Source organism: Diadema setosum, chromosome 20 (genome assembly GCF_964275005.1).
Source record: "Diadema setosum chromosome 20, eeDiaSeto1, whole genome shotgun sequence".
NCBI lineage: Eukaryota > Metazoa > Echinodermata > Echinoidea > Diadematoida > Diadematidae > Diadema > Diadema setosum.
In genome coordinates, this window is record NC_092704.1 from 34958536 (window position 1) to 34972917 (window position 14382).

Consider the following 14382-nt stretch of genomic DNA (forward strand, 5'->3'; position numbering starts at 1 on the left):
TTGAACTTGTGTCAATGTTTTGAATGATAATGTGTGAATATGTAGAAACACAACAGAATGTAATGTATCCAGGAGCAATAGAACCCAACATCGTTGTAAAAGTGTTTTGATAATTACTTTGTCTCTTCATTTCAGAACATCAGTCATCTAATTACAAATACATCTGAGAAAAGCTGTCATTTCAATCTTACAGACAACGACTGGGTCGCATTGAATCTCTTTGCAACCAGGTCTGTACCTGGAGGATCAATATGGCATTTACCATGAATTTATCTACAACATCAGCAGTAGCCAGGCAAGGTGAGTTCAGATGCAGCAGTTTCTCAATGAAGCCAAGGTATAAAAGCTGGCATATGGGTTTCCCTAGTCCAGTTCCTAGACTGTATTCGCAGCATCCATGCATACAGTGTGCCTACCACGGACGTTGATGGCGTCTGAATTACACAAAATTTCGGGAGTACCCGTTGGTGGAGTGTCGCTATGTAATCAGCGGTTGGGCGCCTTGTGTGGGGCACATGTATATGCGTGTGTTTGTGTGGGGATTTGGACTAAGGTTTACCCAATGTTTGCATTATGAGCTTAAAGAAAGTCAATCCAAATGGCACTGCCAAATATTTAAGATCCTAATGAGAGCGAATGAGAGATACAACAAAAAGGTAAAGTTAATGAAAATAACTCCAACAAGTAGCATCTTGTAGGTTCAGATCATATCAAAAATACTCATAGATATAAAAACCAACTGCAAACCATACTCGTCAAACATTTTCAGCAGATACAATGGGTCAAACTTGTAGCATCACCCACGTATAAATGATAGTCCAACATATTTCCAGAGATATAATAGGTCAAACTTGTAGCATCACCCACGCATAAATGATTATAATAGTCCAACATATTTCCACAGATACAATAGGTCAAACTTGCAGCATCACCCACGAATAAATTATTATATAGCCCAACATATTTCCACAAACTGTGACTACTCTATAGTTATAAAGTAAACAGTTTAAAGAAGAGGTGGGTATGACAGCATGGCTCTTCATCTTGTAGTTTATTCCATCGCACTTTGAGGAATCATATGGCTAAAATATAGTATAACATATATTCTTTGATATTACATTTCGATAGGAGAGTCCTATTTTGAAGAAAAAAAAATGTAAGCCGAGAAAGGAAAATCAAGAGAGCACATCATATATAAATTGAAAACAATCGTGACTGTGCTGATCAGTTGTGTCAAATTATGTATGTATACTATATATAGGCATGATAAGACTATACTACTGACAATCAAATGTACAGTGCTACGTGTTCAGCAAGTTTGTGTTGAATAATGTGAACTACCAAAGCAGAACCAGCTATGAAAAGACTCACAGATAAGAACATAACGGGCCGGATAGCATTGGAAGAGCGTGGAATTACATAAAACATGATGAGCCGGGCATCTGACACCTGATCGTTTAAACTTCATAATAAATTTAGCTACATTTTGAATAAATGGCACGTATTTGTTTTCATTTCTTCAAGACCTAGAAACCTGAAATACGTAATAAAGTGCACATGCAGCATGAATAACGATGACCGTAGGCAGGACTGGACAGACATGATCCTATCTATGTCATACTTATATGTTCAACACCATAAATCGATCGAAACAATGTAGCCACTGGGTTAACGATTAGAATGATAACGGAAACTGGGGGTTTTGTGATCTATCATACTCTTATTGTCAGTGAGTGCCCGAATGACAGTTGCTTGTTTATAGGTCAGCAGCAATTTGTATATATAGGCGGTGAATACAATAGTCATATTTCCCTACACAGCAAATTAGAATCTAGTAAATTCAGTGTTTTATGCTATGCGACGATGCCCCTCTAACGATAACCCCACACAACATTCTCTGGGAAAGGATTGTTAAATCCGTTTATCTTATTCTATGTCCAGGTCTGAGGAACCTTGGGACGTCACATCGCATTCGGCATTGTCGACCGTTCAGTGTGCAGAAGAAAGATGTCTCCAATGAGTTTACCCATGTCATCGTGGGGGCAGGGTCAGCTGGATGCGTCCTTGCCAACCGTCTCTCAGCATATCCCAGCAACAAGGTTCTTCTCTTGGAAGCTGGGCTGAAGGACCACACTTGGCAGATACACATGCCTGCTGCCCTAAAGTATCCTCTGAGCAGTAAGCGGTACAATTGGTATTACCATACTGTTCCTCAATCCCACCTGGATAACCGAAAGATGTACTGGCCCAGGGGTAAAGTGCTTGGTGGATCTTCCTCCATCAATGCCATGTGTTACGTCAGAGGACATCCCTATGACTATGACAGGTGGGAGACAGAGGGAGCAAACGGTTGGTCCTATGCGGATTGCCTCCCGTACTTCAAACGTGCACAGTGCCACGAACTCGGGGGCAATGACTACCGTGGAGGCAGTGGCCCACTCAATGTTTCAAGGGGCAAGACCAACAACCCTCTCTTTGAAGCTTTTATTGAAGCCGGATTACAGAGTGGGTATCCATACACTGACGATATGAATGGCTTCCAGCAAGAGGGGTTTGGATACATGGACCTCACCATCCACAATGGTGTTAGATGGAACACTGCAAATGGCTACCTTCGAAAGGGGGGTGTCCAGAAGCGGCAGAATCTCACTATCAGCTCGCGATCTTTGGCCCATAGAATCATATTTGATGGAAACAAGGCAGTTGGTGTCGAATACATGCAAAACAAAGTCAGGAGAGTTGCCAGGGCTGCAGAAGATGTGATATTGAGTGGCGGAGCCATAAATTCTCCGCAGCTCCTGATGCTCTCTGGCGTTGGAAATGCTGATGACTTGACAGGCCTGGGTATTCCAGTTGTAGCCCACCTTCCTGGTGTTGGGCAAAATCTTCAAGAACACCTGGACGTCCACGTACAACATCGATGCACTCAACCGATAACCCTATACACTGCACAATGGAAGTTTCCCCACAACATGATTCGAATTGGTGTTCAGTGGTTCCTGTTTCAGAATGGACTCGGTGCGAGTTCGCACCTCGAAGTTGGGGGCTTCATCCGCAGTCGCCCCAACGTCGAGCACCCAGACATCCAGTTCCACTTTTTGCCTTCAGTCGTAAATGACCATGGTCGTGAGCCTGGAACTTGCCATGCCTTCCAAGTTCAGGTAGGAAACATGAGGGCCACAAGCCGGGGGAGCATAAAACTGAAATCTAAAGATCCATTGGATCATCCAATCTTGGATCCCAACCACCTTGCAACAGAAATTGACAGATGGGAAATGCGCGAGTGTATCAAGCTCACTCGTGAGATTCTTGCACAACCTGCCTTCGATCCCCTCCGTGCCGAAGAGCTGCAGCCGGGACCATCTGTCCAGACGGATGCTGAGATTGATGCCTTCATCCGTGCAAACGCCATCAGTGCCTATCATCCATCATGCACCTGCAAGATGGGATCAGAGGATGATCCAATGGCTGTTGTGGACAGTAGCACCCGCGTCTTCGGTGTTGAGAATCTCAGGGTAGTGGACGCTTCTGTAATGCCGAGCATTGTTAGTGGGAACTTGAATGCCCCGACCATTATGATCGCAGAAAAGGCAGCGGACATCATTCTTGGAAAGGCGCCACTAGCCAGGGCAGATGTCCCAGTTTGGAGACCCTCCACCTTGAAGACCCAACGGTGTAAGGGACAAGATGAACCACAAAAGTATGCTGTAGTCGCATGAATCAAAGACCTCAGATTATTTAGTAATTTATATTATTTTTATTACCGTGGTGATGGTGAATTTGTTACTGTCATACTGTAGGATTGGTACGTCTATAATGGGCACAGCAAGATAGGGTAACAGAGATGACAAAATACGAAGATCATGGCAATTAAGTGTTTGATTACTGAGTGTTATGTCAAAGGTCATTGTCGAAGTTAAAAAGGAGAAGATGGCAGGATGTGGTGTGCTCGTAGGCACACTGAAGTGGTAATAACAGTATAATCATACGGTCTTATGACGTCATTCTTCTCGTTGCCACCATCACCTCGGCAACTAACCTGTACTGCCTCTCCTCGTCTTCTGCAGGTAAGAAAACTTTCATTCCATTTGTAGTTGTATTTTGTACGCGTAGGACATTATTGTTGTCTGTGGACTGATTGCTGCTATGTTTGTTGATAAAACAGTGACAAAATTTTAGGTTAGAAGACATTTTTCTTGTAATTAAGACTCGAGAAAGTCATAACGTCCTTATGCTATTAGTTTAGAGAATGGGTGTTGATTTTTCACTTTTCTCGCAAGCATATTGTCATCCAGTGTGTAGAGTTAGATTCTTGGTGTCCGTAAACTGACTTAGATGATGTATAATAGTTGGTCATAGGACGAGAAATCATTAACTAAGAAGATTCATTTCCGTGGTTTATTATACTGATTTATGTAGTGAACGACTATCTATAGGGAGAGCTTATGGTTTAATGGGAAAATTCCCTGACGCAGACATTTATATTACCGGGATGAACAGTACCGCTAAGTATAAAGACAAACTTGCACAGACTGACAGCTGCCTCGAACATTACCTCTATTAGCCTATATATAACCACAAGTGACAACGAAATATGTACCCCATGTTCATATCAATATAAATTCTTGTCTAACTCTGCAAAGATAAATGTAAGCAGAACACGTCGGCCTGAGCGTCAATGGGCAGGCTATACTTTATGTTCACATGGAGTCCATCCTGCAGAGCGAACGGTGGTGGTATAACATGCCTATCATTGTCTACATTGTTTGAAAAAAATGCTTTAAATAAGTGAACATAAATTACATTGTATTAAGAATTAATCGTCTGTATTCTATTAATCGAATGATGATGTGAAAGAGTTCATTAAGAGGTTTCAAATAAAGTTTCTTTTTCACATCACCCAACACTATGTGATTTTGCTGTATTAAACCTCTCCAGATTTTTAGAATATGGGTGTGTTTTGGGTTAACTCCCAAACGTGCTGTAAAAGTTCACTTACTCTGAATATTTTATCGCAATGTTGTTTCAAGCAGCACAAATTACTTAGTAACACGTACACTGCAACCAGATCGAGAGAGAGAGAAGAGAGAGAAAGAAGAAGAGGAAAGCAGATGGAGAGATAGAGAAAGACAGACAGACGGACAGACGGACGGACAGACAGGAGTCAGAAAAAAAGAAAAAAGATGTGCTAACCTAATGGACGCGCTGACCTCAGCGGAGAGAAAGAGTCCGGGCAGCCCTGGCGAATCCCCAAGAGTTCCATGACGAGCAGGGGCATGATCTATGCGGAAGACAGGCCACAGGACATTGTGTAAACACTGTTGTCTACTCACTTGTTTAATATCACAATAGAGCAGACCGATCGTATAGTTTTGGTTGAGACCTAATTTCAGGTTTCTACCATTTTTTGGTGAGATAATCAGAAACCTCTTATGAAATATGAAAGAGCATGTAATTCTATGAGGAATTCAACATTTATTTGATGTAAATTGGTTTTGAAATGGCTGAGATATCCAAAAAAGAGCGATTCTAATGAAGTGTGGGACCCACACTTTATTACGATCGCTTTGTTTTACTTTGTTTTTTGATGTTTCAGTCATTCCAAACCCGATTTTCATCAAATAAACTTTGAATTCCTCTTAAAATGGTTTGTTCTGCACTACATCGTGTATGTGTTTTCTTGGTATCTAGCAAAAAGTGAAAAGCCCAATTCTCATCTCCACCAATACTGTACCATCCCTTTAAACTATGCACAAGAAGTATGGAACTATTGGTAATAGTGATGTTGCCTTGTTCGCTCGTGGCATTTTCTACGGTAGGCCTACTTGCATGACACTTCTAGAGAATGCCTCCCGTATAACTGTTACCCGATATTTGCTAGATGTGGACTCATGTAACACCGTGGTTGAATAGGGACAGGATGGGTAATGTTGGGTCAAAAATATCTGCCTTATGGCCGCGTTGAAAACATGTTAAGTCATCACTTTCTGTAAACAAGCTCCATTAAGAGGTACGTGGCGGTTTTATTCATAGGCTGTCTCCTTTCTATTTCTGCTTAAACTCTTTTAATCTAACACTTGATGAATCATATGGCTCTATGCACTTTACACGCAAAACCTGCACATAAGTGTATTAGTAATCGTGGATAAATTTTGATTGTTTTCATTTCATTTAAACATTTTATTAAAACTTCATTTATTTTCCACATCCTGATAACAGGCATTTACAAAAAGTACAGGAACAATAAATACACAGTAGAACATTGGAACAATACAGGAAAAAAATATGTCCAACTTACAACAATTTCACAACTACAGACAAACACAACATAAAAGCAGTTATTTCAGTTTGTGGGGGATCAACATAGACCGTTGGTCTTTCTATGGCTGATCCCAAATATTACAGCAAAGAATAGTTACATTGATGCAATATTGATTGTTCTTAGTATATTCGTACCGTACAGTGCGAATAAAAAAAAAATGTAATCCAACTTTTGAGGGCTACTATTTGACAATTGTCAGCTAGGGAGAGCACAATGTTACTTATTAGGAAAGACGAAATATTCTTCTTTCCATTGGAACCTAATTGTGTTGACAAATGTCATGCATGACTGAGCACATCAACTTTAAAGACAAGAATGACAAATTACACTTTTTCCAAGTTTGTGTGTTATTGTGAAGGAACAATGCATGTCTCACTGCATGAATGAGATATGTCAATGAAAGTGGCTAAGAAGTAAAAAGTTTCTCCTAACCTTTTATGATTCATAGCACACTTAGACATTAGAAATGTCTGTGCCTGCATGAGAAAAGACGTTTGAGAAAATGTTCACAACTTAAACTGCGTTGTTCTCAGTTGCTGTCGTCAGAATCAATACATTGATCGTATCGAAGCTCACAGAAGTGGATTAGTGCAGAGCACGAATTAATGTTATCGTATCGTGGTGTATTACATGTATGTAATCTTATGGGACACTGAAATATCTGCCACAATCGCTACAGCAATCGAACGTGCCTACAACAATTGACTGTTTATAACGACATTTCCTATTTTCATTGAGCTGTCCTTAACCCTATTAAGCCCAAGCTATTTTGACCCCTTCCAGGCCCAAGGGGGGGGGGGGGGGCACATTGTGCCCCCCTATATAACTTCTTTATTATATGATGTATGACCGTCATATTTGGCACATGGGTAGAGCAACTCATTCTGTACATGACCCAAAATTTGAAATTTCTCAAGGTCGTCCACTGAGGTCGCTATTTACCAAAATATACAGAAATACATAGGAAATATGCTAAAATCATGTTTTTTCTTTTTATTTTTTATTCCCAGTATATATTTTTTTATTTCATATCAATCATTTTCATATTTACCAAAAAGGAAAAAGCAAGTCAACCTTCACTATTTGTTATGGTTGAAATTTCTCAAGGTCAACACGTGGGGGCGCTACTCATTACAATATAAAGAAATATATGAAACCTATGATGTATTGCTTGGAATGGGTACCATATTGGTATCACATGCCATATTTCCAAAATATTGAAATTTTGAGTTTGCAGATTGATAATATGATTAAAAACTGATATTACAGGCAAAGCGTGTGTGAAGATAACACAAAATAAAAGGGTAGTCTTTGGAAAATGCTGTATTTTCGAAAGTATTTCTATTATATCTCTTGTTTGATGCCTATGTCATATAAAGATAAAGTAAATAATAAGAAGACCATTTCAGGGTACTGTAATTCACAACCATAATTACTTCACATTTTGGTCCTTCAGCAAATTACAGCCAAGAAAACCCCCATTTCATCCATTATTATATTGTTAAATGAAATTGGAACAGAAAATCATTCAAAATCTGACGAACATGGTTGTCAGTTTACGGTTGCCATGGCAACCAGCAATATCGGACATAGCTAAATTATATATCAAAATGTTTGCAATAAGATTTTAGGAAAATTCACCAAATTTGGTTGAAATCGAGTAAAGGATGTAGGAGTGGCAAAAAAAAAAATATGGTGGGGGCACAATGTGCCCCCCCCCCTTGGGCTTTATAGGGTTAACAGATATATTTTACCATAAATATGTAAGTATATAATTTTGGGTGCGATGTACAAATATTTAAACTTACTGTACTACACTGCATTCATTTCTTTTGTTGTTCTATCCTAACGAGCTATCTAGAAGTAATTTAAGCCTCAAAATTCCAATCTAGGCAAGGCAAACATACTCAACTTTGACTGATCACTTATACTCTATATATGTAGCAAAGGTTCATCTATTTATATAGTACAACTGGTCTTTTCTGTACATGGATCTACTTATATTAAAGATTTGTAATACATTTCCCCTTTTTTATGAAAGACAAAATATTGAAAAGCTTACAAGCATAGTTTGAAATGCTTTCAATATAATAGGTAGATTTTAATGACTCTTCAATAAAGACAAGTAGGGCTATTATGAAAGCCTGATGACATTAATAGGTTAAAGTCTAACGCAAACGTGTGAACGCAAAAGTATGAAAGGCGGAATACTTGAGAGAAATTAAAATCTTAACTCATGAATACTATTACTATAGCATTGTTTAGTTTTCATTTTTATTATTTGTTTCTCCTTGATCTCTATCAATTTCATTCAAATCATACATGAATTAATCCATTCTAAAAGGTATAGCATAAAAAAATACAAATACAAAAAAGATCGTTTTATCCTTTCATAAACACACCTTCACACATACACATACACACACACACACACACACACACGTCTCTCTCTATTCAATATTGTAATATATATATATATATATATATATATATATATACATATATATAATATACATTTTATATATATATATATATATACACACACACGTCTCTCTCTATTCAATATTGTAATATATATATATATATATATACATATATATATAATATACATTTTATACATATATATATGTGTGTGTGTGTGTGTGTGTGTGTGCATATGCACATAGACATTCATACGTCATCTCTAATTAATGGTAGAAATGATAATGTTTATATAAGGCATGGATTTCTTCACTTTATTATTCTACATGAAAAAAACAAACAAATAAACGGCCGTCTGTCACCAATGTCCACATTTTGAGATTCGATTTCACACTCCTGTGATCCGCTCCTGAGGAGAATCATCCTTCCAAAGCATCTTATCGAATTCTTTAGGCTCGTCTTCATGAGCCGTCGTCTGGTCTGTTGTCTTCTTGTCATATTGCGAAACGATCACCTTCTCATCTTCGGGCGTGTCGTGGTCGTTGCCCACGCTATCGTCATCCTGAAAATACAATTATAGGTGAATATAGTGGTATTATTCAGTTCTTATTTGCCCGGGAAACACTTTAGTGTGTAGACATAGTTTTCTTCTTTTTTTTAAATGTCATTATCATTACTTCCACATTGTCAGACGGACATTTTTTTTTTTTTTTTTTACACCTTGATGAACGAGACGATCTCCTGTTGGAAACTTCAAATACAGACATAAAATTATCGACTCATAGATACGAAATGAATACCAGCATATTTCCGCCCCAAATCAGAACAGAATGTGGATAAAATTCGATACACATGATTGTATTTCTAAATGATCACAATTACTTTCATGACTCTCTTAATAGGTAGGCCTACCTGAAAAGGATCTCGGGTGCCTACAGATAACATGTCTCTCGTAAAAGATCAAGGAACTTTGGAAAATAAGTTCAGCTATGGCAAGATTTTTTTTTTTTTTATGAGAAGTGCTAATTTTGTTTTTCAGTGGACACATGCACATAAATATTATACAAATAATATACAATATAGATAGATATACATATAAGATTGCATGATTATATCCATACATACATAACATCGTGTCTAATGTATGCATTCTCGACATTACACCACAAATTGAATAAAGGAACCGCTAATTTCAACCTTATGTCTTACTTCAATGTATGTTTTTCCGTTTGTTGGTTGCCTTTTTAATTTCATTGATGCAGGAAGGCAACAACAGAGGGCGTCCGTCAGATTATACGTTAATCTCGGATCGATGGCCGTGCCGTTGTTAGAACCTATAGAGAAATCATAACAAAGTGTAATAAAAGCAAGACAATATTCAGAGTTGTGAAGGTTCAGTTGTGAGTTTCTTCAATTTGTGTCTCCCTCTAGGAGGGAGACAAATTGAAGAAATTTACACCTGAAAATATGAATACATTTAGAGAATAGAGCTCCCAAAACACACCTGAAGTGGAGGTGGCAAGCTGTATATTTCAATAACTGACTGACAGAGCCTGCAATGTGCGTTACAAGCACAAGTGAATTTTGATTCACCAAATTATTTCATTGAAACAGAAACAATTACACGAATATCAAAAACATATTGGATAAGCAAGCATTCAAGGCAGTACAGTATGTCCCCCCCCCCAAAAAAAAAAAAAAAAATACAAGCAATCCTTATTTCTCTTTGACCACTGAAGCAAATCGAATGGGGTTTCCTGAAAGATGTGTGCCTGAAATTGTATTTAGATTGATTCCCTATTTTTAAAGATATCATTGCGTAGGGTCCCGTGGTATTTTTTTTTTTTTTTTTTTTGGAGGGGGACATACGGTACATGAAGTAAGGCACAATTCTTCATTAGTTTCTCTGATGTCAACACTTTCTAAAGAGAGTAAAATGTTAACAAGTTTTATAAAAAGACAGTCTGAGGATTACTGCAAAGACCTAGTGCATTATTTTAGTGATGAGAATATGAAAAAAAAAATACTTCAGGAAGACGCATTAGGTGGTAGGAAAATGGCGATGTGACACGAGTTGTTACGAAAGTGTCGTGACACCAACAGATTTTTGATCCTGATAATAATGCTACATACGATTGCGTTATCCACATAACAGGCCCCCTATGCCCCCACCCCTCCCCCCAGGAAAAAATAAAAACAAAAATCACAGAAGTTCAGGTTCATCATTGATAGAGTTCCTCATTCACAGAGTATACAGATCCCGAAATATGATCCTATATCAAAATAAACTCTTGTAAAACGTTTACTTTGTTTACAACACACATTAACATAGGCATTATTTTAGAGATAAACTTTATAATAATCGATGTAAGCACTGACCTACAAAGAAGCAAGGGTACAACAAAGCCTGATAAGATAGTAGTATCCCGTATGTTTGTGCCAGTCCTATAATGATCATGATACTATGGATTTAACAGCGAGAGTCCTTTCGTATCGGATAAAGGTGTTGTAATGCTCTATGATCCTCACATATTTATCTATATCAAGGACTTCGCCTATTTCGTTCTTGCTTAGACATGCATTATTAGTGATTGATTATTCCACATGCTGTGCCGTTTAATTACTCCAAATCTCAATGAATTGCATTTCATCTAAATTCCAAATATAGCACATTGACAACGAACCTGAAAGTTATTACTTCAAAGGGAAATTTTTTTCACCGATTTCCTTTTTTTTTTAACTGCGCGACTTGCCTGTAATGTAGCTAGTGACGGTTCCCATGACAACACAAACGAAGCATCCAATAGGCGAGTAGTACAAGAAGGATAAATCATACAAACCGCCTACACTTGGTCTGGAAATGAAAAGAAACACACGAAACCAAGATCACTTAGGATACATAGAATATGTATAATGAATATATACATACATATATATATATATATACTGCAAGGGTTAGGGGAGAGGGTTTTCTGACCGAGAATCCGAAAAATGTCAGACACAAGATGACATCGACTAAAACCAAAAGAGCTTTATAACTCTGCCAAACAAGAAGGAAAGAGTCTGATTATAGAGTAATATTCGCAGACGGGTAAAATGGATTTTTTTTTTTTTTTTTGGCCGTAGCACATGACATAGAAATGAAAAGAAACTACCAATTTTGAAGAGTTTACCGAGCCTCCTCAACGGCTGACGAGGTCACTGGCGGTGACGAGCTATCGTAAGTCGAGATCATCTCCGAAACCACCATTATCTCCGTTGCATTGTACATCGTACAGCCGTCTACAGATAGGACGTTAACTCCTGAGGAAGACGGGTATATCAGCGAGCCGACTTTAATCCAACCAACGAAGAGGACGCCACTCAGTAATCCAACGATTGCACCCTGAAGAAAGACACCATTTTGATAATCAAGTAATACACGGTATATTGTATTATCTGCGAGCACTAGGTAAATGAATGGATGAATATAGTGTGTGTGTGTGTGTGTGTGTACACATATTTGCACAGCTTTTTATGAGGTTAAAATCCATGCTATAAACATGAGGGCGAGTCTCTTGAATAAGCTTATTAAGTACTTTCATTCTACAAACAGTAATATGGTGCTACGAGCATTAAGAATTTGTTGCCAAGTAGCCACTTTGAGTGATTACGATGCCGTTTCTACAGTGAATAAGCTAACGTGTTTATTGAGGAAATAATTTTCCTTAATCTTGGTTTTCATGTAGTTGTAACACACGGAGACCGTTACACAAACTGAATTGAATTGAATTGAATTGAATTGAATTTATTTTCCATTTCCATGTCAACATGAACAACATGAACAAGTACAAAGACATGATACATATCATTAACACACAAGTAAAAGTACAATTTACATAGACAATTGAAAAAAAAATAGAGACAATATGAATGGCAAATGGATGGATCTCCAGAAAGTAATAAAATAACTTATAACTTGAAGATCCAACAACAATCATATAAAGTATAAGTTGTCATTGACATGCATATCAAGAACATTGAGACATTTGTACATACGCACACATACACGCACACATATTCAATTCAATTCAATTCAATTCATTTATTTCATTCTCATTTTCTTTCCAACAAAACATAACACGAGGTAAATCAGAAAATCCATCATAAGCATGTATACAGTACAAAGTGCGAAGGATTAACGATATCCAACAAACTAATAGAGATGAATCATGTATACATACGGGAAAATACAAAGTTATATTTTGAGGAGAAAAAAAAAAAGAGAACTGAGAGGTCCACTAAAAAGCAGTGCTTGTAGATTGTGGACCACTCAAGAATTTCTTCCAAAAATACACATACAATTACAAATACATTACACATATGCACAACAACATGGCATAACTAAACTAAGGAGATACAATCGAACGGAATGGGACAAAAACAGAATTAGTGGAAGAAAGGGAAAGGAAGAAAGAGAGAGAGAGAGAGAGAGAAATGAGAGAGAAGGGGGAGGGAGAGGGAGGGAGAGGAAAGATAGAGAATGCCTACACGCTGAACAAGAGAAACGGAAGAGAGAATTGATGAGGTGCTTCGAACAGCTGGTGACTGCACGCAGCTGTGTAGAAATTATGCAAATAACATGCCGTATTTCATTGCCTAGTAATGCCGTTTTTCACTGCGTAATAATGAATTAAATAACCGATGATGACCCTCATGTTTGCTGTAACCTGTATAGGTAATGAAAATAAATATCTTAGCTAGAATTTAACAAAAAAGATTTCAAATTACGCTTAAAAATGTATAACGATGAAGAATTTTTTATTTCAGGACCTAATGAATTCCCAAATTTAGGGCCGATGTATATAAATGTGTTCTGAGCTAATAAGGTTCTCAAAAGGGGTAAGTGAAACTCATTAGAGCTCCTAGTAGGATAATCATGAAAAGATTGATTTCGTGGAAACATTGAATTAAAAATATTGGGAAGAGCATTTGTGTTATAATTGAACATGAACTGGCCCAGTTGAAAAAGAAACAAATCTTTAATTTTTAAAATCTTATATTCAATGAACAATGAATCTGAATGAGAACGTGGCGAAACCCCACAAATAATACGAAGTACTTTCTTTTGTAATAATAATAATTTATCTAATAAAGTTTGATGGGCGCTACCCCATGCTAAAATTCCGTAATTAAGATAAGGTAATATTAAAGAAAAATACAACGTTAACAAAGACGACGATGGAATGTGAAACTTAAGTCTGTTGATAATACCAATATTTCGTGAAATTATTTTACTTATGTTGATAATATGAGGCCTCCACGAAAGCTTATCATCCACTGTAATACCAAGGAATTTTATGTGGGATACACGTTCTAATTGAGTACCATCAAAAATAAGATCTGTGCTTAATGTTTCTATGGATTTACTAAAAAGCATATACTTAGTTTTCTGGAGATTAAGTGATAATTTATTAGCTCTTATCCATTGAGTCACTTTTTTCAATTCAGAGTTGACGGTGTCAATTAAAGTAACTGGGTCTTGATGGGAAAAGAAAACATTTGAGTCATCAGCAAAAAGTATAAATGAGAGTGTATCAGATGACCTGCAAAAATCATTGATGTAAACAATAAAAAGTAAAGGACCTAATATACTACCC

At 37.4% G+C, this 14382-nt stretch overlaps 2 protein-coding genes across 2 annotated transcripts in view; one reads left to right on the plus strand and one right to left on the minus strand.

Moving 5' to 3' along the window:
- The first annotated feature begins 263 nt into the window (after positions 1-263).
- On the plus strand, positions 264-3719 carry LOC140243827 (choline dehydrogenase, mitochondrial-like). The gene is made up of 2 exons (XM_072323495.1): positions 264-300; positions 1942-3719. The coding sequence occupies exons 1-2, from the start codon at positions 264-266 to the stop codon at positions 3717-3719; spliced, it is 1815 nt and encodes a 604-aa protein (XP_072179596.1).
- Positions 3720-11912: 8193 nt separating this feature from the next.
- Positions 11913-14382, minus strand: part of LOC140243639 (sodium-coupled monocarboxylate transporter 1-like) — a 28132-nt gene continuing 25662 nt past the window's right edge. The window contains exon 14 of the mRNA XM_072323304.1: positions 11913-12128. Coding sequence (XP_072179405.1) covers positions 11913-12128 — 216 coding nt within the window. The remainder of the gene's footprint in view (positions 12129-14382) is intronic.

What these genes read in the sequence shown, in the direction of transcription:
- LOC140243827 (XM_072323495.1), top strand. Translation starts at nt 264, where the DNA reads ATGAATTTATCTACAACATCAGCAGTAGCCAGGCAAG. An exon ending in ATCAGCAGTAGCCAGGCAAG is followed by an intron (nt 301 to 1,941) that starts GTGAGTTCAGAT and finishes TTCTATGTCCAG; the next exon opens with GTCTGAGGAACCTTGGGACG.